This window comes from Peromyscus maniculatus, chromosome 9 (assembly GCF_049852395.1).
Source record: "Peromyscus maniculatus bairdii isolate BWxNUB_F1_BW_parent chromosome 9, HU_Pman_BW_mat_3.1, whole genome shotgun sequence".
NCBI classification, from domain to species: domain Eukaryota; kingdom Metazoa; phylum Chordata; class Mammalia; order Rodentia; family Cricetidae; genus Peromyscus; species Peromyscus maniculatus.
Genome location: NC_134860.1, coordinates 53,402,409 through 53,430,038, shown reverse-complemented (window position 1 = coordinate 53,430,038; position 27,630 = coordinate 53,402,409). Strand labels below are relative to the sequence as shown.

Sequence of the window (27,630 nt, the reverse complement as noted above, 5' to 3'; positions counted from 1 at the left end):
AAGGGGGGCAGAGTCCAGGCTTGACTCACCTCTCACTTCATCAGGGCTAAGATCTCAGCTTTATACAGAAACAAGATTTCAGCCTCAGAACAACAGAGAGAGACGCACACAGCCCCAACGCCACAGGGAGGCAGCTCACTTACTCCATCCCTCCACCATGGAGTACCTTTCAGCCTTGAACCCCAGTGGACTGCTGAGGTGATTTCTAACCCCTCTTTATACTTCAATGCTGGGGATATGGGCAGACGAGGCAAACATCAGCCTCTAGAAGGCTCACTTCCTGCCTCGACAGACTTCTCCAACTCTTAACTCCTCTTTTGTTCTTCCCATAGTCTCTCCTTTAGATCTGTAAACCTAGAACCTCTTAGCCACCCCACCCCATCATTATCACTAATTTTACCAACCCCCTCCTCGCCCCTTCTGGTGTTTTCTCCCTAACTACCAGGTCAGTATCCACTGTGGGCTCTGAAATCGGCCGTAGGGTCTGGAACTCAGCTCCACCACCTCAGCGACCCTTCCGAGTCTGTGACCACAAGCGGACGGTCCGGAAAGGACTGACTGCTGCCACCCGCCAGGAGCTACTAGATAAGGTAAGTGGTCGGGTTCCCGGAGCAGGGAAGCCAAGGGACTCAAGTCAAGGACGGTGGGACGGCAGGGCAGAAAGTGTGCGTATTACACGGTTGTCATCCCTCGGGAAACAGTCGGTAAGAAGGGGTGGAGAGCCGGGTTCAGAAGTAATCACGGCATTTGTGTGTTTTCTTGTGCTAGGAATCAAAACTCCAAACAAGGGCTCTGCCACTGGTCTGGGTTCCCAGCCCTTCGTTTCTATGAAAAGCCAGTTTCAAATTCTGACTTTGCTACTTCCTAGCTGTCAAGCCTTGGGAAGTCATTCAACCTGTCAAAACCAGTTTTTTGTTCGTCTTTCTATTGAAACAGGCTCTCACTTTTTAGCCCAGGCTGACCTTGAACTCAGAATCTTCCTGCTTCAGCCTTCTAAGTATTAAGACTACAGACACATGCCACAAAACCTAACTTGAAAAATGCTTTCAGTGTCAGGCATCAAACCCAGGTCGTTGCACATACTAGGTAAACAATTTACTTCTAAAGCACACCCCAGCCTTCAGTTTCTTCATCTACACAAGGGAATAATAAGCTACCTTTTAGGGTTTCTGAAAGGAATAAAGGAAAAGTCCTTATAGATATTTTGACAGATATCGGAGAGGGATGCCTCTTGGCTCTGGTCTTCTTGAAGGTATGAATTCAGTCAAGAGACAATTTGAAGCCGGGCGGTGGTGGCGCACGCCTTTAATCCCAGCACTCGGGAGGCAGAGCCAGGCGGATCTCTGTGAGTTCGAGGCCAGCCTGGTCTACAGAGCGAGATCCAGGACAGGCACCACAACTACATGGAGAAACCCTGTCTCGAAAAACAAAACAACAAAAAAAAAAAAAAACAAAAGAATATTATTCCAGTTTTCTCTTGACCCTATGATCTTTAAAAGTTGTGTTTATATAGTTTGCTTTTATATACAAGAACTATTCCTCTCCCACCTCATCCCAATCTAGCTAGTAAAGCTAGGCAGAATACCCCCAGAGACTGGAGTGGGCTGCCCACGGTGGGTGGAGAGATGGCTCAGCAGTTAAAAGCATGTAGTCCTTTTGCAGAGGACCAGAGTTGAGCTTCCAGCACCCACCTGGTGGCTCGCAAGCAATGTAACTCCAGCTCCAGAGGATCCAATGCCCCGTTCTGATCTCTGTGCACTCACATGCACATATCCACCCACCACACACACACAATTTTTAAAATATATAAAAATAATTTGTTAAAGGAAGGTGTGTCAACCCACACAGTAAGTGATATGAATATGAGGTTGTCCTTAGAAGATTCAGACCCTTTGTTAGTGTGCACATGCTGGTGGAAACCGTGGTACTCTAGTTCCTGATGTGGGGGAAACAACCTAAGTACGTCTTCAAAGATGTTTAACCACCATCACCAGAAGGCACCACTAAGATGTGGCTGTAGCTTTTTTTGGTGGTGGTGTTTTTGTTTTTCAAGACAAGGTTTCTCCATGTAGTTTTGGATCTCGCTCTGTAGCCCAGGCTGGCCTCGAACTCACAGAAATCCACCTGGCTCTGCCTCCCGAGTGCTGGGATTAAAGGCGTGTGCCACCACTGCCCGGTGGCTGTAGCTTTCTTTGGTTCCCTCATGTCCAGCTCCTTCTCTACAGGATGATCTAGAGTAACCTGATTCCTAGGATAGGTGGAGGCTTTCTCAGAAGCTAGCCTAAAACTGAGTCGGCTGCAGTCAGCGTTAGAATGAGTCAAAGGGAACAGCGCCAGTGTGTGCTCAAGAGGGCCTCAGAGGAGCGGCTCAGAGCCCTGCCCCTCCCGTCCCCTTGACTATATTATACCAGCTGAAGCCCTTTTATTTCTTATCACTATTACTAACTAGTTCAACCCTAACATTTCTTTTAACATTCACAAGTTTTCACTTGGCCTTAGAATGGTTAAACAATGCTAACATTGAAAACAGTTGTAGAGCAGGGTGGTGTTAGCACACACCTTTAATCCCAGCACGTGGGAGGCAAAGGCAGACGGATCTTGGTGAGTTCAAGGCCAGCCTGGTCTACATAGTGAGTTCCAAGACAGCAAGAGCTACACAGAGAAACTCTGTCCCAGAAAACTGAAAAACAAAAACAAAACAAACACTTTGTAGAGAACAGGAAGGATGACACGGGAGGACACTGTAGATAAAAGAACACAAGTAAGAGATTTCATCTGTTTAGATTTCATCTTCTTTTATCCATATTTGGAGTCATGGTCCAAATCTGTCGAAGTCTGGTATTAAACTTCTTGGCTCCAGTACCCTTCTCCCCCTCTCTGCCTCCTGAGCAGCTAAGATGGTGGGTATAACCACACCTGGCTATGACTGACTTGTCATTCAGTACCAGTGGGAGTGGCTTAGAGGGGAGCAAGGGTAGGTGAACAGAAGCAAAATGAAAAAAAAAAGGGTCTGCCTCTAGTGAAGGTCTATTAACAACTCAAAAAACCCAAACAAGAACTGCCATGTTTACAAAGGATGAGATGAAATGCTCACATCTACAATCCCAGGACCCAGGAGGCTAACACAGAATTGCTGAGTTTGGGAACATGCTGAACTCCACAAATACCGTCTCAAAAAAATACACAGGGAAGACGGCAAATCAGGAAGCAGAGCTGAGATACCAACCAGTGTCTAGGGCCAAAGGGCCAACTAAAGAGAGGAGGGGCAGAGGCTGACACCGCCCCTCTCCTCCTGCCACTGTCACTAACAGGTACTGGAGACCCTGCTCTTAAGCGGAGTGCTAACACTGGTACTGGAGGAGGATGGGACCGCCGTGGAGAATGAGGACTTCTTCCAGCTGCTCGAGGATGACACATGTCTGATGGTGCTAGAGCGAGGACAGAGCTGGAGTCCCAGGGTGAGGCCCACAGTGGGCTGCTGAGGTCACCAATCCTTTCTAGTTCTCCCAGTCCTCTTCCCTAGCCTATCACTGATCTTGGGGGCTGAGGTGCCGGGGAGGCAAAAGGGGCCTAATCCAGCACCGACAGGATTAGCAGATGTCAGGATATGAAGGAAGGCTCAATTCAATAATGGGGTGTCCCACAGAGTGGGATGTTGTCATACGGCCTAGGACGGGAGAAGCCAAAACACAGCAAGGACATCGCCCGAATCACCTTTGATGTGTACAAGCAAAATCCTCGAGACCTCTTCGGCAGCCTCAACGTCAAAGCTACCTTCTACGGGCTCTATTCCATGAGCTGTGATTTTCAAGGAGTTGGACCCAAAAAAGTGCTCAGGTCAGAAATCAACATGTCATACAACCCTATAGTTGGAGAGTCCCTCAAGTTCAATCAAGTGCCACCTCTTGTACCCCAGTATCCCATAAGTTCTCCTTTGTGAACCCCACCCCCACCCCAAGCTTTCAAACTCAAGGCCTCCCCTCAGCATCCCTTAACCATTTGGTTTCCTCTCACTCCTGCCCTTCAGGGAGCTCCTTCGCTGGACTTCCTCACTGCTGCAAGGCCTGGGTCATATGCTGCTGGGGATTTCATCTACCCTGCGCCACGTGGTGGAGGGCGCCGAGCGGTGGCAGTGGCACAAGCAGACTCACCTCCATTCATAATGAAAAAGGGACTGGAGCCGGTGCCCCGAGACTGCTCCCATGAGACACGTGAGAGCTATATGGCACCAACAGATTTGGGGTCTGCAGTGTACCTGACTCCATCGTAACAGAACCTTTCGGCACACTGCCTTGGTCCTGTAGCCTGCACATTCCTGAAGGATGCTGCCTATCTTACTCCATCTCCTGCCCTCTACTTATCCTGCAGAACCACAACCTTGTCCCCTGGCATGCCGATCCCACCGTAACTGCTGCTACATCCAGGTTCTCACTGATCCCTATCCCTAAGACCCTGCACACCAATGACAGTCCCCAGGTTCTCACTGATCCCTGTCCCTAAGACCCTGCACACCAATGACTCAGTCCCCAGGTTCTCACTGATCCCTATCCCTAAGACCCTGCACACCAATGACAGTCCCCAGGTTCTCACTGATCCCTGTCCCTAAGACCCTGCACACAATTGACTCAGTCCCCAGGTTCTCACTGATCCCTGTCCCTAAGACCCTGCACACCAATGACTCAGTCCCCAGGTTCTCACTGATCCCTATCCCTAAGACCCTGCACACCAATGACTCAGTCCCCAGGTTCTCACTGATCCCTATCCCTAAGACCCTGCACACAATTGACTCAGTCCCCAGGTTCTCACTGATCCCTGTCCCTAAGACCCTGCACACCAATGACTCAGTCCCCAGGTTCTCACTGATCCCTATCCCTAAGACCCTGCACACAATTGACTCAGTCCCCAGGTTCTCATTGATCCCTATCCCTAAGACCCTGCACACCAATGACTCAGTCCCTAGCTTTACCTTGAGCTACCTTTCCCCGGAAAATAAAAATATTACAAAGAAAAACACAAAAATGTTTACCAGTATGCCTGGGGAAGAAGGGGTATTGGTACAGACAGATGGACATGGGGATAAACAGGATCTGGCTGCCATAGCCCAGGCTAGCCTTGAATTCTTGGTTGTTGTGTTTTGTTTTTTTTTTTTTTTTTTTTTGCCTTGTTGGCACTCCTTTAATCCCAGTGAATTCTTGATATTCTTGTTTCAATTTTCTGAGGGCAGGCTTACAGTTTTGTTTATGTTACTACAGTTTTGTGTGTGTTGCTACATCTGCTCCAATAAGACTCTGGACTCCCGATTCAAAGCAGGAAGGACAAGCATGTCCTGTCCCCCCCATCGACACTATTCCCAGGCCGTGAGGTCTCAGTCTTCAAGTATAGAGTTCAATGCCCGTCTCCGCTTGGCCACAGCGCTCTGCTGCTGTTCCCAAGTCTGTCGCCGCTTCAAGAAGGTAGTCAGGGCCACATTTCGGGCCACATGGTGGCCAAAAGCATCCTGAATCAACTCCTGGTTCTGCTCTCCTGCAAAGAGAACCACTTGTGTTTATCACCACCCATGCTCAAAAACAAATTCTACTTGAAGTGAAGGCCCCTCCATTTCCCTCCAACCCTGGACTTGAAATGTACGCTGTTGTGGGATATCTGTACACTGTGTGAAGATATATTGCTGACAGGTTTAATAAAGAACTGAACAGACAATAACTAGACAGGAGGTATAGGTAGGACTTCTGGGCAGAGAGAGAAGTAGGAGATGAATCTAGGTTCGAGAGAGAGGCAAGGAGACATGGAGGAAACAGGATGGGCAGTATGTGACAGAACATAGATTAGTAAAAACGGGTTAATTTAAGTTATAAGAGCTAGTTAAAAACAAGCCTAAGCTAAGGTCAAGCTTTCATAATTAATAAGTCTCAGGTGTCATTATTTATAAACTGGTGGCCCCTCCAAAAAATCCAACTACAAAACACCTCACCCATTAAAAGCCAGATAAAGGGGTAAGGGTAGATAAAGAACTGCACAAGTCTGCAGAGAGGAGGCAAAAGCAGACCACTGAGACCTCAGAACCAGACTATGCTTCTGATATCTGCTGAACTAATCGGCTACTGGGTGCAGGAAAAGGCAGAGTTTGCAAACATCGCCCAGGGGCAGTGGTACTCACCCAATTCAGCAGCAATTTCCTTCCGAGCGCCCAAAGCTGCTCCACTCCAGATGGCATCTAAGACACGGCTGCCGTGGCGGCTACAGGCAAGAGCCACATACTGCCCCTGCATTGAGACAGCAAGTCAAGTCCCTCGGGAGAGGAACGCAACTGGGTCTTGGGAGTGGAGGGATAATTTCAGAAGGCTGGAGAGGCAAGGTTCAACCAGCACAGGAACTACGCATGTGCCCTGCCTCCAGCTCCCGGGTCCAGCCCTGAACAAACCCGTTTTCTCTAAAGCAGTGATGGAGGGACCAGAGCACAAGTCTAACCTTTAGGGTCTTCAGCACACGACGACGCTGCTTGTGTGTCACAGAGGGGCTGGTCAGGACGGCATCAAATACATGAGAGCCAGCAGGGCTTTGGGCCAGAGCCAGGAGCTGAGGTCCTGTCAAGGCGCTCAGACTCCGGAGTACAAGTCCAGGGTTGGAGAAATACAGCAAGTGCTGGAGCAGTAGAGACCCAAGCACTGTCACTTCCCTCAGAGCTCTGGCTGTGGCCATCTCTACCTGGGAGGACAGTAATAAGAAATGAGGAGGCTGTGACCAGGCCAGATGGATGAGCTCGTCCCTAGGGTACTGCCACCTTCTCTTCAAAAACCTAACCCAAGGGGCTAGTCAAGCACTGAGAAGCCTGGCCCCTCCCACCTTACCTGATGCTCTGCAGGCACCGCCCCCTCCTCCTCCGTCAGTTCATAGTATACCTCATAAGCCAACAGAGAGGCAAACAGAGGCACACAGGCGACTTGCCGGGATGAGGGCTCTGCACAGTGGAATGCCTACACAGCAAGACAAAACATAAAGACTCTCAAGAACTATCCCATCCCCAACACAAGGGTGTTCCAGACAGAATGTTCAAGAAGAGGGAGGTCTAACCCAACAGCAAAGGACACGAGGGAGAGCAGAATCTCATCAGCCTTGTTCTGTCTCCAGCCTCTGCACTTGTGGGGACTGAATCCACATTTACCTCTCCAAGTTCTCTAAGTTCTGGAGAATCAACTGCATTTCAGGGCTGTTCTTGGACTCATCTGTCTATCTATAACTCCCTCAACATTAAACCTCACATCCACATTAGACAAATTCTAACTAGCAGAATGAGATCAAGGAAGGGCATGGATAGGTTAACACCTCACCTCCATTAACAGCTGCAAGACCTGGGCTTGGTGAGTCCCAACCCTGCGGCAGGCTTCCACCAGAGCAACAACCACCCCTGGGTGGCCCTGGGCCAGCACAGCTTCCAAGGCAGGGCTCAGCTCCTCAAACACAAGGGACAGCTGAGAGGAAACAGGGATTGAAGAATCGTTGACCTTCAATTAATGGTTACTAAGTTAATCAGAACATTTTTCCTACTGAAAAAAAGCTAGATAAGACATAAAAACCATTGCCAACATCAGAACTTTCACTGTGCTGTGTAAAACCCAGAAGAGATGTCATAGATGTGTTATCCTATAGGGGAAGATTTTAAATGTTCCTTCTGCAGAAGTCAAGGAGAACCAAGGCAAAGCAAGTCTAGAATTAAATCCGCCATTCTACTCCATGTGTCAACCCAAGGGGCCACGGGACACCCTCCATCCCCCACCCCCATCATAGGCAAAAGGGGAAAAGAGAAGCTAAGCAATGGCTTCAGGGCCCCTGTGGGTTAACAGACAAGAAGCCACCGAACTTCTAGCTGTAAAATTCAATTAAGAGGACAGGTAATCAGACCTGAGAAGCTAAAACAAATCTCTAGAAGGGCACCTCCACCCTAATTTCTGGAAAAGTCCTGAGAATAACTTGACATGGGCAATGGGCAGTAAATTGCCAGAGAAGCACAGAGACAAGCACTCAATAAAATAAGGCCCAAAAGCTGGTTAGTGGTGATGCACGCCTTTAATCTCAGCACTCAGGAGACAGGCAGGCAGATCTCTGTGAATTTAAGGCCAGCCTGGTTTACAGAGCGAGTTCTAGGACAGCCAGGGCTACACAGAGAAACCCTAACCCGAAAAACCAAATAAATATGTAAATAAGTAAATCAGTCAATCAATAAGGCCCAATGATTAAGGATAGCAGAAAGAGACCAGGCCACATTTCCAACTCACCAGCTCAGGGGAAGTGACTGCATCCAGTAAGCGCTGCAGAGGGAAGTTAGCAATGGGATGAGCGGCCAAGGAGTGCAGCTGGCCCTGGAAGTGGTCCTCAAAGAGGCGCTGGAGCCGCACGGGCTCTAATACCAGCAGCACCTGCTCCAGGAGTCTGGAGCTCGTCTGGTCCCGAAGAAACAGGAGTAGAGGGCTGGAGGAGAGAAGAGCGAGACTGGGCTAGAGAGATGGCTCACTGCTTAAGAGTATCACTGTCCCTGCGGAGGGCCTGGACCAAGAGGCCCTCGCTGCCCGCCTGCCACTGGCTCCTACACAAACGTGGAACATGTGCATACACACAGGCAAAACGCTCATACAATAAAGCATTGTTGAAAAAGTTGGCCTTGGTGGTGCACATCTTTAATCTTAGATTCAAGAGGCAGAAGCAGGTGAGTTCAAGGCCAGCCTGGTCTAGATAGTGAGTTCCCAGCCAGCTGGGGCTACATAGTGAGACTGTGTCACACATGGATGAAGGAGGAGACTGGGGCCTGAGAGCTGGCTCAGCGGTTAAGAGCACATACTGCTCTTACAGAGGACCCAAGAAGTTCAGTTCCCAGCACCCACAAGGCAGCTTACAACTACCTCCAACTCCAGTTCCAGAGGTTCTGACACCCTCTTCCAGCCTCCGAGGGCCCTGCACGCACGTTGTGTACATATATACATGTAGGCACAACTTCATAAATATAAAATAAAAATAAATCTTAAAATAAAACTAAGTCAGGTATAGGTAATACAGGCCTTTAATCCCAATACCTGGGACACAGAGGCAGGAGGATCTCTGTGAGTTTGAGGCCAGCAGGAGTGAGACTGTGCCTCTCAGGTACTTGGGATTAAAGTCATGCATCACTGCCCAGCAAGAAATATTAACAAGACCAAAGAGTCTGAACTTCATCCAGAAATATAGCTACACTAACTACATCATCTCATTCATCACACATGACATTCCCAGCTTTGGTTACTCCTGAAGACTTGATCATACCTGCCACTTGCTGAAGAATTCCGAGAACTCAGGTAATCAATCACAGCATCACAGAGATGGGCACAATGCTGAGGTGATCTGCGGTGTAAGATCTGTAAGGCCACTTGAAGACAAAAGCTGGAGATCTTGTCGGTGATAAATACTATAGGAAAAGGCAGAGATAATTTAATAGCTTATTCCAAGCCCAGATTACCTGTACAATCCCCAAAACGCAAGTAACAAAGGGTCTATACACATGACAATGTCTATACAGAATGCTTTATAGCATTAAAGCAGGTGTTACAGAGGAAGGACCTGATACAAGGGTCCTGCTTGGGGAACCCCCAGAGAAGATCCTAGTCCCTCTCCTCCTTCCCTGCTGTGATGTTAACCTTGACTGTCCACTTGATGGGATATAAAATCACTACGAAAACCAACCTCTGGGCATGTCTGTGAGTTTCTGGAGTAGGTTAATACAGGTGGGAAGAACGCCCCTAAATGTGGGTGGCACTAGCCCAGGGGCTGGGATCCTAGGCCGAATAAAAAGGGAAAAACAAGCTGAGCCCAGCATTTACCTATCTACCTCTGCTCCCTGACTGGACAGTCTAGCTACAGCCATGATAATCCCAACACAATGCACTGCCCCCTCCAGCTGTGAGTCAAACGTTTTCTTCCTCCAGTCCCTTGGCCAGGGATCTGTCTCAGCAACATGGAAAGTAACTAATACATCTTTTTACCTGCAATGTCCTTCAGAAAGCAGGCGCTCAGGTCCTGAAGACGATTCAGGAAAGTTTTAGGAACTTCAAAATCAGTGGGCTTACATTCCCGAGCTGAGGTCCTTTGTGTTTCTAAAGAGAGATCAAGAACATGAACAATAGCAAAATGCAAGTGGCCAAATAGGAAGAGCTCCACAGTAGGGTAAGGGCTCGGAGTGAGATGCAGGACAGATGTGATACAACTCAATGCTGCTTGTGGATCTTCAGCTCCCTTCCCTGTGGTCCAGGGTTCATACTTCTCAGTCAGGTATTTAAAGTAGTCCAAAGTCAGCCCTCATTTATACTCTCTAACCATATTTTCCAGCATTTTTAAATGTAGGGCACATCCTGTATCATGAGACAAAGTTAGTGGTCTTAATTAGCATTTTTTAAATAGAGAATAAAATTTAAAAGGAAAGAAAACATCAGAAAAGGGGCTAGCAAGTGGAAAGGGCATTCCTGAACCTTCGCCTGAATCCAACACACACACACACACACAAACAGGTTAAAAACACATCGGGGAGCTGGGCCGTGGTGCATGCCTTAATCCCAGCATTTGGAAGGCAGAGGCAAGTGGACCTCAGTGACTTTGAGGCCAGCCTCAAACAAAGTGAGTTCCAGGACAGCCAGGGGTACAGAGGGAAACCCTGTCTCAACAAATAAATAAATAGATAAATAAAAATAAAAATTGGGGTTAAAAGCAATCTCCTGGCCAGGTGTAAAGTCACACATTCCAAAATCCAGTATCTGAGAGGCTGAGGCAGGACAACAGTGAATCTGAGGCCAGAATGGGCTTACACAGGGAATTCCAGACCAACACAGGCTACACAGTAAGACCTGTCCAGAAAACAAAAACAAAAACCTAACAACAAACAGTCCGGCATGGAAACACAGCCTGTAGTCCCAGCACCTGAAAGGCAGAAGCAAGCAAGAGGAAAAAGGGTCGAAGGCCAGCCTCCGCTATATCACAAGTCAAAAGCCAGCCTAGGTTATAGGGGAGACTCTGTCTCGGAATAAACTATCAGGGCCAAGGAGGCTGTGATAAAGGGGACTGTGACTAAGCCCGACAAGCTGAGTTCGAGATACAGAACCTGAACGGTGGAAGAACTGACCCCCCACAAGAGGTCTTCTCTCCTCCACACAAACACAGCAGAAGGCACGGACATTTGAGTGTGTGCACATGCACATACATGCACATATATATTTTTTAATTAAAAAAATTAACTTCTTACTGTGAGTTGTGGAAATAAAAATGTGAAATCCATTGCTTGTCTCCTCTCCCTGCCCCTACGCTAGTAGCCGGTCCCTAAATACATGTACACCCTTCCCTCTAGATGTCTAGACACACTATTCTTTGGTCAAGCTCCATCATGAAGATTAACTCTTCTGAACTCCCGAAACTCTCCTGCTCACCAGGCCCACTTGCCTTTTTTTATAATACTTACCAGACGACTGGGAACCCCGGGACCTGGCTCGCTCAGACTCCAGAAGAGTACCTCCTAAGACTTGCAGCAGAGTTCTGACCACGAAGCTGCCATGCGTGTCTCCACAGAAGAAAAGAAAATCATCACACACCTCAGCGGCTAGTCCCAGGACTAGCTCCTCCAGAGTCTGCAAGGGACCATGATTCCCATCCTCCTCCTCATCATCATCATCATCGTCCTCCTCTGCTTCTGCAGGACTCCTCAGCAACCGAGGCAGCTGCAGCAGAGCACTTTGCAAAACGTGGACCCCACATCGATGACAAGCCACGAAGCGCAAGTTGGGGCGCAGAGCAGCCCACACTCGACACAGAGGTTTCAAAGGACTGAACCCCAAAAGTTCCTGCAGCATTTCGCTACCAGTCCTGTTCGTGGCCAAGGCTAGGGCCTGAGACTCCACTTCCTTCAAAATATTGCGCGCCATCAACTCTGGAAACACGAGGAAAACAGACCGTTAGAGGGGGCGAGAGGGGGATAAGACTTGGCCATCACTTAGCCGAGAACTTCCCGGGAATCCCTCTGGAAGCTGCCCGCCTGGGTTTTACTGTTCATCCGCGGCGTAGCTGGCGCTTACCTCGTTCTTCCGCGGCGTCGGGAGCCACTTTCAACGCCGACAGCGCCCGTCGGAAATAGCCGAGCGCCTCCGGGCTCAGGTGCGGGAGGGCCTCGGGGGCCTGCTCCGCGCGCGAGGCCGCCGCCGCCGGCAGCCGGGGACGCTCATCGCGGCCCGGAGGGGGGCGCCCCGAACCCCGGGCCGCGCGTCCCCGACGGCCGGCGCCCACGAACTGGCGGCGCCCCTTGTGAGCCGAACGCGGACCCAGCCCCATGCGTGCTTCGGGACCGATCCCCCCCGCACGCTTCCCGGCTGGCGGCTCCCACGGCCGCCGGCGCACTCCTGACGCACGGAGACGTCATGATTCGGCGACGGCGAGGGCGAGCATGGTGGGCGTGTCTATGGGTTGCCGTTCCCTATTAGCAGGTTCCACTGGTAGCTGCTGCCCAGGATCTCCCGGGCTAGCCTCGTCTCGCCTCGCTCTAGCTCATCCCCACCCGCTCTGGATTTCTACCCCGGTCAGGGCACACACTCTAACTCCGACGTAGCCATTATCAAGGTTCTCGAGCTCTAGGTCCCGTTCCCGGCAGGATAAAAGTGGGTCTGGCGAGCTGGGCAGAAAGAACCCCAGAGGAGCGTCCGCCGCAGGTAAGGCGCATAGGCTCTGTCCGCTTCAAGTTCAAGGCTTCGCGGTTCTCTGGGGGGTCTGGAGCGGTAGCCAGAACTCCAGAAGGCCCAGGACTCTTCGTGGACATACCTTGTTGGACTGCCTCGCCAAATGCCCCCACCAAGATAGCCCCACTATCAGAGAATCGCTGTATGTGTGTGGCCCCGGAGAGTCTCCACCCAGCCCTGTGCCTCCGAAAAGGACAGGCTGGCCGGAGACTTGCACTCAGTGACCCTCCTGTGAAATTTCTCTCCCCTCAAAATAGTCCAAGCTTAGCTGCCCCTCCTAGCCCTCACAGAGACCTGCCTTCAAAGCGACTCTTTACTCCACAGATGCCCCCCACCCGCCTTTGATGTGAGTCATGGTAGCGCCTATGAAGGGGCAAGTGTGTGTGGTAACTGGGGCCTCCAGAGGCATTGGCCGTGGCATTGCCTTACAGCTCTGCAAAGCCGGAGCCACGGTTTACATCACCGGCCGCCATCTGGACACCCTTAGAGCTACGGCCCAGGAGGTGAGTGACCACCTGAATTAATCATCCTGATTACTACTAACCACTTGCCTGGCCATGATACTCCCCCTACCAAATCATTAATATTTACAGCGTACAACAAACAAATAAGACAGTTGAATTTTTCTACCAAGTGAGTTTAATGAGAAGAAAAATCTTTCTGTTTGAGAGTTTGAGATTTTGCAAAGAAAAAAACTTGGAGCCGGCAGCGTCCTGTGATTTAGGCAAGACTTGCTGAACTGTGCGTGTTTACTTCTTTTTGTTTGTTTGTTTTTGAGACAGTCTCTTAACATCTCTACATAGCCCTGGCTGGCCTGGAACTCACCATGTAGACCCAGGCTGGCCTGGAACTCACAGAGATCCACTTGCCTCTGGCTCCTGAATTCTGGGATTAAAGGCCAGTGCCACCACACCCTGATAAGAGTTTGTATCTTGACTGGATTCTAATAAAAGCAATACTCAAGTACCTATGATTTGCTAGGCATGGAATTACCCAAGTGATAAGATGCAATTTCTGTTCTTACAAGATACGAGTCTTAACAGGAAGTCAGATTTATTAACCAGTCGTTTTATGTGCACAGAATGCTTGCTCTGGGGCATTGGAGGGGCATCTAGATGATAAAGGTAGTTATGTCTTTAGACAGGCTTAGCTAGAACTCGCTGTTTAGACCACAGTGCCCTCAAATACACAGACATCTCTTGAGTGCTGGGATTAAAGGTGTGTACCACCACATGTGACTTAAGAGAAAGCATTCTTGAGGTGGTTTTTATTTTATGTGTATTGGTGTTTTCCCTGCGTGTATGTCTGTGTGATGGTGCCAGATCTCTCTGGAACTGAAATTACAGATGGTTGTGAGCTGCCATGTAGGGGCTGGGAATTGAACCTGGGTCCTCTAGAAGAGCAGCCAGTACTCTTTTAACTACTGAGTCATCTCTCTTGAGATGATCTTTGAACAAGTCTTGAATAGGAATTAGGTAAAGGGAGTTATGAAAAAGCAAAGGGAGATGGTAGAGAGGCCAGAAAGGGAACAGTGGTTGTTAGAAGGCCATCACGAGGGGCGGGGGGTGCAGTTTAGTGGAAAAGTACTTACCCAGGAGGCGCAAGGCCCTGGGTTTGATCCTGGGCACTGAAAACAAACAAAAAGCCACCCTGTCAAAGGTTTGGGTTTTACATACCTTTAATCCCAGCACTCAGGAACCAGAGGAGGGAGCTACACAATAAGACACACACACACACACACACACACACACACACACACACACACCATGGTAGACAGGTCTATATCACCCAGAACTGGAGAAGTCGTGTGAGGGGAATTGGGAGTTAAGGCCAGCTTGGGCTGTATAGCGAGACCTTATCAAAAAAACTTCTAGGCTTTAGTTGCTTAGATTGGTGATCCAGTTAGAAGAGTTTTTAAAATTCCTGCGTTTTAGATAGTTCATACTGACTAGATTATGAGGAATTCACTTAAGAACAAAGCACTTGAGTTCCAATGAGCATTAGGAGGCGTCGCTGCAGTTTGAGCAAAGAAGTGATAGGACAGGACCCTGAGCTTGCCCCTGGAGACTGGGTGCTCTTCTTCCTCTGAAGTTGGTGGGGACACGCTTTCAGAAGGCAAGAAGAATAGGAGGGGGCAATAATTTATGCCTAATGGCTCTGGTTTCCGGCGACCAAGCCAGAGCATTGGTTGAGTGAAGGAAAGAACCAGGACTGAGTAAGAATTCCAAGGTAAAGGGGAGGCGTGAGAGCTGGAAAGGAAAAAGAGGATAGGTGCGTGTTTCTAAGAGTGAGTGCCATGCCTTGGAGTTGCGGAGTGTTTCCTGAGGTCTGGCATGGGATGGCCCTCAGTGAATGTTGAGGTCCCATCTCTTCTGCCGGCGGTCCTACTGTGGTGTAATTCCTAAAACAGACACCAGAGGGAGCCGTTGCCTGCCATGTTTTCCCAGCTGTTGGCTGAGTCCTGTGATTCCCTTCTCAGTTAGGGAAGTGATACTAGTGTGAACTCATAGTCCCTGTCCCTCCTCAGGCACAGTCCCTCGGGGGCCGGTGTGTGCCAGTGGTGTGTGATTCAAGCCAGGAGAGTGAAGTGAAAAGCCTGTTTGAGCAAGTCGATCGGGAACAGCACGGGCGGCTAGATGTGCTGGTCAATAATGCCTATGCTGGTGTCCAGGTAACCTTTGCACTTGATCCAATTGGACATCCCAGAAATCCCCCAAACCCACCCTTGAGTCTTGACCTCCGTTTGTTCTCCCATTATCCAGCCCTTCACACTTTCCTGCCCTCGGGTCACCCTGTCAGTCCCCTCCCTGTCTTCTAGGCGATTCTGAACACCGGCAATAAGTCATTCTGGGAAGTGCCTGCCTCCATCTGGGATGATATAAACAACGTTGGACTCAGGTATGTGCTTCACTGCCGGAGCCTGGGTTCCTCTCACTTAGGTCCCCCCAGACCCAGCAACTTTTTAAAAGGACTTCTTTTCCCCCTGGCCTCCTTTAGAAAGAGAAAAAGAGCGCGTGCGTGGTGTGTGTGTGTGTGTGTGTGTGTGTGTGTGTGTGTGTGTGTGTGTGTGTGTGTGTGCAGAAATCAGAAACAACTTAAGAGAGTCATTTCTCTCTGCATCTTTCTGTAGGATCTGGGCATTGCACTCAGCCTGCCTGGCTTGCTTAGGAAGCATGTTTTTACCTACTGAGCCATCTCAGCCAGCCTGGGAATGTCAACTTTTTTTGTTTGTTTGTTTGTTTGTTTTGTTTTTCGAGAAAGGGTTTCTCTGTGTAGCTTTGCACCTTTCCTGGATCTCACTCACTCTGTAGACCAGGCTGGCCTCGAACTCACAGAGATCCGCCTGCCTCTACCTACCAAGTGCTGGGATTAAAGGTGTCCGCATCAACTTTTGCTTTGTTTCAATTTGCCTTTTTTTTTTTTTTCCTTTCTTTCTCTGTGTATCCCTGGCTGTCCTGGAACTCACTCTGTAGAGCAGACTGACCTCAAACTTGGAGATCTGCCTGCCTCTGCCTCCCGAGTGCTGGGATTAAAGGCGTGGGCCACCACCTCCGAACTCAGTTTTTCCCAACAAGACCACAGCCTTGTTCCTGCCTCTGTCTGTGCCCATCCAAGTACAAGTCCCAGAAGGGAGTGTTCTCTCAGTGTTGCATGAAGACCATGCAACTGTTTTTAAAAATAGTTAGAAGGGCTGGGTGGTGGTGGAGCATGACTTTAATCCCAGCATTCCGGAGCAGAGGCCAGTGGATCTCTGTGAGTGTGAGGCCAGCATGATCTACTAATGAATATCAGGACATCCAAGGCTATGTATTGAGACCCTGTCTCAAAAATAATAATTATTATGTTTTCCAGTTGTATACATTTTCCTGCAGATGCCATGGTTTCATTTTTCTTTACAGCTGTATAAAATTCCATTTTGTATATATGCCACATTTTTTTATCCACTCATTAGTTGATGGACATCTATGTTGGTTCCATTTCCGGACTACTGTGAGTGGGTCAGCTGTAGAAATGCAAATCTCTGTGATTTGTTGGCATAGAGTCCTACCCAAGTGTAGAATAGCTGGACATATTGTATTTTCGGTTTTTGAGAAATCCCCATACGGACTTCCATAGTAGCCGCACATGTTTACATCCTCACCAGCAGTGGACAGGGCTGTTCTTCCCTGCATCCTCACCAGCAGTGGACAGGGCTGTTCTTCCCCACATCCTCACCAGCAGTGGACAGGGCTGTTCTTCCCCACATCCTCACCAGCAGTGGACAGGGCTGTTCTTCCCCACAGCCTCACCAGCAGTGGACAGGGCTGTTCTTCCCCACAGCCTCACCGGCACTTGTGAATTGTTTCTTGATGACAGCCATTCTGACCAGGATGAGATGGAATCTCAAAGTAATTTTAATTTGCATCCCTCCAGTGGCTGTGGTTATTGAACATTTTTCAGGTACTTATTTGGCCATCTGAATTTCTTCTCTTTTTTTTTTTTTTCTCTTGAGAACTTTATATTCAGGTCATTTGCTCATTTACTGACTGGCTGATTTGGTTTTTGTGTGTTGGGTTTTGTGTGGGGGGGGGGGTTTTTTGTTTGTTTGTTTGTTTTGTGATAAGGTCTCACCTGACTCTGGCTGGCATCAAACTCACTATGTAGCCAAGGATGTCCTTGAATTCCCAATTCTCCTGCCTCCACCCCAGAGTGCTGAGATTAGAAGTCTGTCCCATTAACCCAGCTGACCCGATCCATGGCTTAATTCACTGCCGAACTGTTGTATGTTCACAGTGCAAGAGCCCCTTCCCTGAGCCTGTCACGTGTGGATCGCTTTCTCATCTGCCGTCAGTTGTATCCGTTTTCTCCTTGGAATGGCCTCTGCCTCTCCCCAGCCTTCACCGGCTGCCATGCAGCCTCCTGTGCTAACAGTGGCCACTGAGGACTCAGCGTTCACTCACTTCACTCCTTCTCCTCCTTCTCTGTCCCACTTCCAGAGGCCACTACTTGTGCTCTGTGTATGGGGCACGGCTGATGGTCCCTGCTGGCAAAGGACTCATCGTGGTTGTCTCCTCCCCTGGGGGCATGCAGCATATGTTCAATGTCGCTTACGGTGTGGGCAAAGCTGCGGTAAGGGCCAGTGCCCAGGCGTTGGGGAGGCACACAGCAGTGTCGGTGGTTGGTATGGTCCCCAGTTGTCAGAATAGTGAGTCCGGTGACCTTCACTTCCCTCCCTGCCCCGCCCACTGATAGTTCCTCTGCTTGGACCTCCCTCCATGTGCCAGAGCAGCTACTCCTGTGGGAAGATGAGTACCAGAGATAGCAGGGCTCAAGAAGGCTGGGGCCTGGGAAAGCCTCTCGGATCGGGAGAGCAGAAGGGGAAGCCGAGTTGGGCAAGCCTCCTGGTTCTCATCCCGCCTTCCCTCCCTCCAGTGTGACAAGCTGGCTGCTGACTGTGCCCACGAGCTGCGGCGTCACGGAGTCAGCTACGTATCTCTGTGGCCAGGGCTAGTGCAGACGGAACTGGTGAAGGAGTTTGTGGCAAAGGAGGAGGAGGTTCCTGAGGATTCCATGTTTAAGAAGGTTGGCATGGGGGCCAGGGAAGCAGAAAACAAAAGGCAGGCTCCAGACAGTAACAATTGTAAGCATCCCATGGTGGCAGGCCGTCTGTAATCCCCGCACTCAGGAGGCAGAGGCAAGGGCATCTGCAGCTTCAAGGCCAGCCTGACGGAGTTCTGGGCCAGCCAGTGCCACACAGTGAGACTCTGGCTAAAAAGAGAAAGAGTAATTGTCCCCCCTCGTCAGGTGCTTACTAGGGCAGACACAGGCTGAGCGTGTACTCACATTGTGTCTTCAAGTCTTGTAAAGCAGTTACTAACTCCATTTTTCAGAGAGTGGAGCAGAAACCCAGAGAAGTTAAGACACTTGATCCAGGGCTTGGAAGTGTAGCTCAAAGGCAGAGCGTTTGCTTAGGTGTGCTGCTGTGGGCACAGCAGCCCCTAGCCGTGACAATGGAAGGAAGGATGGAAAGAAACACGTTCCGTGGTACATGTCACAGCAGGAAAGGCTGTCTGTCTGACAGCAAAGCCCATGCACTTGACCTCGCCCTGACCTGCCCTAGAAGGTCCGGGCACTAGTTGGAACGATCTGATCCTTCCATTTAGGAGAGGCAACTGGTCCTGGGGCCGGGGTGCAGGGCTCACACGAACATGGGCAAGGTAGCCTGGTGTCTTCTAAGACGTGGCCCTGCAAGTCCTGCTGAGACCTGTAGCCTTCTGGGGCAGAAGGTGAGGATGGGGATAGGCACAGGCCGTGCTCTTGGGAATTAACCCCTAATTTCTCCACCCGTTTTCTAGATCAAACCAGCTTTCTCCTCAGCAGAAAGCCCAGAAATGAGTGGCAAGTGTGTGGTGGCCTTGGCAACAGGTGAGGATAGTGGAGTGGCAGTGCATCTGCAGGGCGCTGACACCCAGTTCCTAGTTTGGGTTTGGGAGATGACTGGACGTTCTTGTCATCTCTGGCTTTTGGAGGCTCAAAGGGTCAGGATTCCTGGCTTCGGGGAGGTGTGGCCAAGAGCCTTTGTATGAACACCGAGAGCTGCTACTCCGTGCAGTGTGTGCCTCGGTGGTGCCCTGTCCCGTTCAGCCAAACTGTGTCACGCTACACCACTCCCAGTGCCCACCGTCTCTGAGCATGTGTGTGCCCACAGACCCCAATATCCTGAACTTGAGTGGGAAGGTGCTGCCGTCCTGTGACCTCGCTCGGCGCTATGGCCTTCGGGATATAGATGGTAAGCACTCCCTCCCGGCCAGCTTTACCTGATGACTCTGTTCCTTGCCCCTTTCCCTCAGGTGTTCAGCCAGAGTTGGGGTGTCTGAGGAATAGGAAAGAGGGTCTAGTTGTCCTCCTGTTGTTCCCAGGCCGCCCTGTCCAAGACTATTTTTCCTTGGGTTATGCCCTCTCACATGTCTCCGGCCTGGGATGGCTGACCTCCTACCTGCCTGGCTTCCTCCGTGTGCCCAAGTGGATTGTTACCCTCTACACCAGCAAATTCTAAGCTGGCCCGCTGGCCCCGCCCTCCCAGGTCCTCTTCCTACTGAGGCTCGGGTGGGTGGGGCTGTCTCGAGGGAACAAAGCGGCCTTCTCACACACACACACACACACACACACACACACACACACACACAGCCGTGACCTCCCATGAAGAGCAGGGGGCTGCTGGGCGCCTAGTGAGTTCTGGGGACTGGGAGGTTCTTTGTGCCTTGGTTTCCCCTGTCCCTACAGCCTAATACTTTGCTTCAGTATTGAAAAATACTTATAAATAGAAGCTAATAAAGGTCTTGTCTCCCTTTAATGTGTTTGTGAGTTCCGATTCTGTATTAAATCAGAGTGGTAAATATTTGAGAGAAAGAGTCAAGGATGTAAAAATGTGTAGCTTCTCAAACTAAGATGATTGATTCAGGGGACACAGCTCTTGCTGAGTAAGCATGAAGATCAGGGTTCAAATCCCAGAAACTATGTAAAACTGGGTGCAATGGCAGCATGCATCTGTAATTCCACCATGATCCTGCCTAAACAAGGTAGGTGAGCACCAACGGCCAGGCTTGACCAGCACGTGGGGTATGTACCCTAATTCATATGCACATGTAAACACACACCAGGTCCTCCTCACATGCATAAATTTTTAAAAATTAAAAATTTTAGGGGGCTGGAGAGATGGCTCAGAGGTTAAGGGCACTGGCTGTTCTTTCGGAGGTCCTGAGTTCAATTCCCAGCACCCACATGGTGGCTCACAGCCATCTCTAGTGTAATCTATTGCCCTCTTCTGGCATAAAGGTGTGCATGCAGATAGAACACTCAAATCCATAAAACAAATCAATCTTTTTTTTTTCTCCTAAGACAGGGTTTCTCCATGTAGTGTTGGTGTCTTTCCTTGATCTCGCTCTGTAGACCAGGCTGGTCTCGAACTCACAGAGATCCACCTGGTTCTGCCTTCCAAGTGCTGGGATTAAAGGCATGGGCCACTGCTGCCCAGCAATAAATCTTAAAAAAAAAAAAAAAAAAAAAAAAAAAAAAAAAACTTTTAGCTGGGTGTGGTGGTGCACGCCTTTAATCCCATCACTGGGGAAGCAGAACCAGGAGGACCTCTGTGAGTTCCAGAACAGCTAGGGCTACACAATGAGACCCTGTCTCCAAATAAATAAATAAAAATTTTAAAAAGTAGGGCCAGGCATAATGTGTGGCACACACTTAATCTCAGCATTCAAGAAGCAGAGAAGGGTGAATCTCTTAAGTTTAAGGCCAGCCTGCTCTACATAGAGAGTTCCAGGCCAGCCAAGGATACACAGTGCAGTCCTGTCTCAAAAAAAATAAAATAAAATAAAATAAAATAAAATAAAAATAAAAAGTATAGATTCTAAAAGGGCTCCAGCCCCTATCATGAGGCTCTTTCCTTCAGAACTCTTGCTACCTTTCCTCACAAGACCCCTTCCTCAGGCTTGGGGCAGGGTCTCTCCCTAAGCAGAACAACTGTTCTCTATTTTCACCCTCTTTCCATCAATAGCCTGCTGCTTTCTACTGGGCTGTCTCCGCCCAACACAGGCAGATCTCTTGGTGTCTTTAACTTCCTGGAACTGGGAGAGAGGATGCTTCCTGGTTCCACGTACAAGACAGAGAAGCAGCTGGTGGTGCTGGCACACTCACCCTTCCTCTTGGGACTGAGTCGCCTGAGTGAGTTGCCTCCTGCAGAACTGACTGCCTGAACCATTCCGGGATGCCTTCCAGAGCACAGCATTTGGAGGAGGCCCAGGGCGGTTCTCCAGGAGTGACAGGTGTCAGCGGTGGAAGCACACTGAAGACAGTGTCAGGCCCAAAAATAGGAGAGCATGCATGGGATGTGGGCAAACCCGTGCCAGCTCCAGGAAGACTGGCGTGCTCAGACTTGCCGCAGAGGAAGCTCCCAGGAGCTGAGGTGTGGGCAGAGGAAGAATAGGTTGTACGCCTAAGAGGCTGGCACAGTTTCAATCTCACCAGGAAGATGATGATAACACAGGTGTGCACTGAGAAGAACTTAGAGAAGGCAGTGTCTCCAGACGGGACCTGAGTCAGAACAAGACTGCCTCTGTGTTCTCCCTGACGGGGGGCGGACAATACACCAGCAGCAGGCATAGAGAAAGAACGTTTTGAGAAGTCAGCTTGCCTGAGGCCAACCCTGACAGGACACCAAGCAGCTAGTTGAGATTGGGCCTACCCTTACTAAAGATAGACCGTGGGGTCCAAAGATGAGGGGTGGGAAAGAGATTGATTGTCAGAGGCAATATTCATGGCCCAGAATTCAAAAGTTTTTGAAGAGTGTGCACTGGAAAGTTTCCTATCCCTGTCCCTTAAGTGCCCAGTCCAGGCCTGAATTTGTACCCTGCCTTTCTAAACTAGGTACCAGCCCTAGGCCCAGATCCCACCCCTCCATTCCTTCTGGGTCTTAAGGCTGTCACCAGAAATTCCCTGTCCTGCCAGCAGGGGGCGAGAGAGAGTGAAGACAGGAGAGAAAAGAGCAATGGGGGGGTCTTGACAAACCTAAAGAGATCCACCAGACCTTGTCCTGGTCTCCTCACCAGCAGCTCATATCATGGATATGGATCACACCTGAAGTGGCCTTCCTTTTTCTAGAGTGGAGACCCACAGGGGTCTCAAAAATTAGCAATTCAGGCCCAGCAGTGGTGGTGCACGCCTTTAATCCCAGCGCTCGGGAGGCAGAGGCAGGCGGATCTCTGTGAGTTCGAGGCCAGCCTGGGCTACCAAGTGAGTTCCAGGAAAGGCGCAAAGCTGCACAGAGAAACCCTGTCTCGGAAAAAAAAAAAAAAAAAAAAAAAAATTAGCAATTCAGTACTCGAGATGACTTAGCCATTAAGAGTACTTGATGGCTGGGCAGCGGTGGCACACGCCTTTAATCCCAGCACTTGGGAGGCAGAGCCAGGTGGATCTCTGTGAGTTCAAGGTCAACCTGGTCTACAGAGTGAGATCCAGGACAGACACCAAAACTACACGGAGAAACCCTGTCTCAGAAAATAAATAGATAGATAGATAGATAGATAGATAGATAGATAGATAGATAGATAGATAGATAGATAGATAGATAGATAAAAGGAATGCTATGGGGCTTTGATGCCAGTCATGGGATAGCCACATCCTAAAGGCTGCACTAAAGGATCGAGAGTCCCAAGGTTGCTATTTGTATTTTTTTCTTGCTTTTTTTTTTTTTTTTTAAGAAGGATTGAAGGGAGTGGTACATGCCATTGTGTCTGAGAACATATGTTATCCATGCGCATGTGCAAACCAGAGGAAACCCTCCGGTGTTACTCAGAAGCTTTCCACCGTGTTCCTTGAGAGTCTCCTACTAAGATCCGGGGCTCACCTATTCAGCGAGGCTATTGGCTAGCTCTAGAGACCACGCCCCCCGCCCCCCCCCCTCCCCCCAGCAGCAGGACTGTGAGCCCAGCCACTCCAGGCTCCTTCCTTGGGTGCTGCGGACTGAACTCAGGTGCTCATGCTCGCTCGCACAGCAAGCGCATTACGGACTCTGCCCTTCTGAGAGTCCAGTCTGGGGGACATGTCATTGTCACCCAGTTTCCATCACCTGCTGAAGGCCCCTTTGGGCCCATGGATAGGAAAGGGGACCTCTGGGAGCCAAGGGAAGCCATGGGGTGAGTGGCAGTGGGTGAGGCACAGTAAAGGAAGCCATGGCTTAGAAGAGTTGGGTAACTTGACCAAGAGTCCAGATTCAACCAAGTGTGTGTAGTCCCGGAATGGAAGCCTTTCCCCTGCGCTGGGCGGCCCTGCTGTTCAGCTTCCTGTTTGGCTTGGACTTTGGAGAGCTCTTTTGGTTTTCTGCAGAGGGAGTCTTGGGGTTGGTAGAAAGCTGAACTTCCAGGCCAAATTCAGTCTTTTCTCTAAGCCCCACCACACTTCCTTCCTCCAGACCTTTGTTTGGGCAAGTCTGACCTCTGCACCACCACTCACTCCCCAGCCCCCCAGGCCTCCAGAGCAAGTCTGACCTCTGCACCACCACTCACTCCCCAGCCTCCCAGGCCTCCAGAGCAAGTCTGACCTCTGCACCACCACTCACTCCCCAGCCCTGAGTCCCCCAGCCCCCTCAGCCCCCCAGCCTCCCACTCCCAGCACCCCAGGCCCTCACCCCCCAGCCCGTCAGCCCCCCAGAATCTCAGCCCAGATCCCAGACCCATCACTGCCTGCCAGAATTCATCCCACAAAGTCTATCTCAGTCTTCTAGAAGCTTCTGGGTTTTTTTCTGACCTTGCTTTTGCCCCCCCTGCTGGGGAACTTTTCCCTGGGTCTTGACTAGTATGAGAGATATGGATAGCCTTATCCATTTCCTAGGTGAGACTGAGAAACACTACCCCAAGCCAGCACTGAGTTTGGGGGCTCTCATCCCTTTTTCCCTGGTTGTTATCTTCCCTGAAAAACAGAGCTGAATAGTGCCAAGCCACCCAGAGTGTGGCTAAATTCACAGGTCCAGTGAGACCCACTGATGAGAGGCCCTCCCTCCCCCGCCAGGGGCAGGTGGGTTGGCATCCTTCCCCAGGTACTAGCCTTCTGAGAACCCCTGCCCCCTAGAAAACATCAACTCTTCTTGCTGCTCGGGGACCTGGGGATTGGGAGACTACCTCCCAGTCAATAGGGGTATCAGCTGCGGGAGCCATGAGTGTCTCTTGGGGTCCTTCGGGTCTCCCCTCTCTCAGGGCCAAAGCCCCAGCCTGACTCATTGATTACAGGGGAGACATGGCAGGACAGCCTCGCTCCGGTCAGCAATTCGGAGCGTTCTCCTTCTTTACTGGGAGTCCTAAGCTTTCACACCACTCCCTGGGTGCTGCCTCTCAGTGTTCCTGTAAGAACTAGACAGTACCCACCCTTCCTGACTCACCTGGCCCATGCTCCCCGTCATCACTTCCGATATGCCCAGCTTCTCTCTTAAGTCCTCACCAGTCCAGTGAGGTACAGCCTGCCTTGCTCTAGCCGCCATGGCTCATCAAATATTCATTCATCTTTGGGGGTTTTTATTTAATTTTTTTATTTTTTGAGAATTTCATACAAAAATACTATAGTTACATCATTTCCACTCTTCCCTCCCCCCACTAATTCCTCCCCTGTGCCCCACCAACTCCCTCTCAAATTCAACTATTCCCTATCTTCTTTAAAATAGATATATCACCTGCTCAGTCCATTTAATGTTCCTCTTACGCACACGGGTTTAGGGATGACCACTTGGGATTGAATAACCTCATCTCTGAAGAAGGTTGGCTCTCCCTCCCTCAGCAGCCACTGAGTCCCTGTAGCTCTTCAGCTGGGGGTGGGACCTTGTGAGATTCCCCCTATGGTTGACTGGTGTTATCATGCAGGTCTTATGTAGGTAGCCATGTTGCTGAGATTTCATGGGTGCAGCTTCGCCGTCATGTGTAGTAGACACCACCTCACAGCAGGTGTCCCGGTCCTCTGGCTCTTAGAACCTTCCTGCTCCCTCTTCCATGATTTTTCCTGAGCCTTAGGTGGAGGGGGCATGCACTGTAAATGTATCAATGGTCACTTATTCTCTGTATCTGACCAGATGTGGATCTCAATAGGACCCCCTGTCTACTGAAATAAAATGAAGCTTCTTTGAGGAGGGGTAAGAGCTACAGCTTACCTGTGGTTATAAGGATAAGCATTTAGAATACTGGTAGAAATTGTGTTTGTTTAGGGAAATGGCAGTAATAAGTTCTCTTCTATGGTCTATGACCCTCCAGCCAGTGGACTGGGTTTACGATACCTGGATGAATTCCCAGTTAGACATTTGTAACTACCCCCAAGATTAAAACGCCGCTATTGCACCATTGGGGATATCTTGCCAGGCTGGCCATTGTTGTGGTTCATAGGCGCCACAGCTGGGTAGGACAATGGATTACTTCTCTCCATTGGCAGCTTGCATCATACCTTCAGACACCAGGAGATCTGGTCCTCAGGAGGGGGCTTCTAGGTCAGTTCCAGCTTGATTTCTCCAGGTCCCAGGTCTGAAACGTGTGATAGCGCAACAATAAAATCTTACCTTTGAGTTCTGGGAGGCAACCAGAGGCAATGGGAATAGCCTATGTTGTTTGGGGAGTCTCTTGGGCCCTCCCTGATGAACAACTCAAAGTAAGGTTTTTCCATAACTGGCACTGAGGTTTTGTTAGTCTATGGCTCTCTTGTGGGGAGTATTATCACCCTTGCGGTATAACTCCATTTGAAAATGTATATGTATATATTTACACACACACACACACACACACACACACACACACACGCACACGCACACGCACACGCACACGCACACACACGCACACACACGCACGCATACACGCATATACACACAAATATATTTGTATGTATGTAGCACATACACATATATATGTAATTGTATTTTCTTTTATTTTTACATGAATGGGTGTTGTGACTGGATAAATGTCTGTTTAGCACAGGCATACGGGAGACATGGAAACCAGAAGAGGGAGTCAGACGCCCTGGGACCAGAGTTTCAGATGGTTTGAACCCTCTGGGTACTGAGAATTGAACCTGGGTCCTTTGGAAGAGCAGCCAGGACTCTTAACCGTGAAACATCTCTCCAGCCCCTTATGTATTTTTAAGTAAGCTTATAAAATAATGTCTCCCTGAGGCCTTTTCAGACATCCTTAATCGCATTTATCTTTCTTTTTTTTAAATAAAGACTTGTTTTATTTATGTGCCTGTGTCTGTGTGAGTATATGCCATGAATGTGCAGGTCCCCACAGGTGCTGGGAGCATTGGATCCCCTGGAGCTAGAGTTACAGGCCCCGCAACCATGGGTGCTGAGAACTGAATCAAGGTCATCTGGAAGAACAGTAAGTGCTCTGAACCACTGGACTTTCTTTCCATTCTTTCCCAAGACCCCCAGTGCTCTGCAGCGTTACAGAGCCGAGCTAGCTCTGTTTCAGTACAGGGTTTGATTTCCTCAGGGTGTTTATGATACTCTGAAGTCACCTGTTGAATACATTTCCTCCTACAAGGCCTGCTTCCCCAACCAGAATGTAGAGCTATGAGAGACGGCCTCTTATCTCTCTTGGGTCACTTTGTGGAATTGTGCTGGTTCCCAGTCTTTGTGGTTGATGAATGACTAGCTGAACTATATGTTTACCAAGTAACTGTCATGGTCAAAGGACCTTGATGGGTGAAGGGAAATGCAGTTCACAGCAGGAATGGAAGTGGGGTGCTGATGAACCCACATGATGAACTAGAAGGTAGTCACACCACTATAGGACCTGGTGCCAAGAGGCCCAGAGAAGGTGCAAGCAAACCCCAAGCAAGCCCACTTTTGGGCTCTCTTCTTCTAAGAAGCCCACTTTATTCCTAAAGAGCACAGTCCCCAACTTGGTGCACACTCAGCACCACACACCTTTGCTTATGTATTATTTCCATCATCCAGAAGGTTCAATTGGACAGCCCTGCTCTAGGCCATACAGTCAGAAGGGCAGGGATTATATCCATTTGTCTCATGGCCATAGCCCCTGTGCCATAGGTCCAGCAGAGAGGCACTCAGTTGCTATCGTACAAAGAAGGTACGGGCCAGGGAAAGAGTAAGCACTTATCCTCTGAGCTCACCTGCCCATCAAAGCATCTCACACTCCCCCAACCACCCGTAGTCTCTCAGCCTGTTCCTTGGCTCACATCTCATCTGGCACAGAACCTCTGGGTTCTGCTTCCTGGTACTAACGTTATGTGTGCCTAACTCAACTAAATTCAATAGTGCCACCCTGGCTTTGCCAGGCTACCAGGCAGTAGGCATCTTGGTCATATTCCCAACCCTACCAGTGCCATTTAAAGGCAAGCCGACAGTTTTACCAACCACAATGCG

The 27,630-nt window shown here is 49.8% G+C and overlaps 3 protein-coding genes across 3 annotated transcripts; 2 read left to right on the top strand and 1 right to left on the bottom strand.

Annotated features, from left to right (window-relative positions):
• Positions 1-5,019, top strand: Cideb (cell death inducing DFFA like effector b). The gene is made up of 5 exons (XM_016006981.3): positions 1-198; positions 446-590; positions 3,312-3,458; positions 3,647-3,837; positions 4,028-5,019. The coding sequence occupies exons 1-5, from the start codon at positions 158-160 to the stop codon at positions 4,161-4,163; spliced, it is 660 nt and encodes a 219-aa protein (XP_015862467.1). The 5' UTR covers positions 1-157; the 3' UTR covers positions 4,164-5,019.
• On the bottom strand, positions 5,007-12,333 carry Nop9 (NOP9 nucleolar protein). The gene is made up of 10 exons (XM_016006977.3): positions 12,081-12,333; positions 11,471-11,935; positions 10,008-10,118; positions 9,292-9,433; positions 8,274-8,466; positions 7,329-7,469; positions 6,849-6,974; positions 6,469-6,705; positions 6,158-6,263; positions 5,007-5,523 (listed from the first exon to the last, which is right to left on the bottom strand). Exons 1-10 carry the CDS (start codon positions 12,331-12,333, stop codon positions 5,366-5,368), a joined length of 1,932 nt encoding a protein of 643 aa, XP_015862463.3. The 3' UTR covers positions 5,007-5,365.
• Positions 12,334-12,386: 53 nt separating this feature from the next.
• Dhrs1 (dehydrogenase/reductase 1) lies at positions 12,387-20,067 on the top strand. The gene is made up of 9 exons (XM_042284905.2): positions 12,387-12,707; positions 13,059-13,237; positions 15,262-15,405; positions 15,553-15,632; positions 17,711-17,843; positions 18,147-18,296; positions 19,070-19,139; positions 19,423-19,503; positions 19,634-20,067. Exons 2-9 carry the CDS (start codon positions 13,088-13,090, stop codon positions 19,768-19,770), a joined length of 945 nt encoding a protein of 314 aa, XP_042140839.1. The 5' UTR covers positions 12,387-12,707; positions 13,059-13,087; the 3' UTR covers positions 19,771-20,067.
• Positions 20,068-27,630: the final 7,563 nt, after the last annotated feature.

Coding starts and splice junctions, on each gene's coding strand:
- Cideb (XM_016006981.3), top strand. CDS start 158: ATGGAGTACCTTTCAGCCTTGAACCCCAGTGGACTGCTGAG. Junction 199..445: donor AACCCCAGTGGACTGCTGAG/GTGATTTCTAAC, acceptor CCTAACTACCAG/GTCAGTATCCACTGTGGGCT. Junction 591..3,311: donor GCCAGGAGCTACTAGATAAG/GTAAGTGGTCGG, acceptor TGTCACTAACAG/GTACTGGAGACCCTGCTCTT.
- Nop9 (XM_016006977.3), bottom strand. CDS start 12,333: ATGGGGCTGGGTCCGCGTTCGGCTCACAAGGGGCGCCGCCAGTTCGTG. Junction 6,706..6,848: donor CGGTGCCTGCAGAGCATCAG/GTAAGGTGGGAG, acceptor CTGTCCTCCCAG/GTAGAGATGGCCACAGCCAG. Junction 5,524..6,157: donor GGAAATTGCTGCTGAATTGG/GTGAGTACCACT, acceptor TTCTCTTTGCAG/GAGAGCAGAACCAGGAGTTG.
- Dhrs1 (XM_042284905.2), top strand. CDS start 13,088: ATGGTAGCGCCTATGAAGGGGCAAGTGTGTGTGGTAACTGGGGCCTCC. Junction 19,140..19,422: donor TGTGGTGGCCTTGGCAACAG/GTGAGGATAGTG, acceptor GTGTGCCCACAG/ACCCCAATATCCTGAACTTG. Junction 19,504..19,633: donor TGGCCTTCGGGATATAGATG/GTAAGCACTCCC, acceptor TGTTGTTCCCAG/GCCGCCCTGTCCAAGACTAT.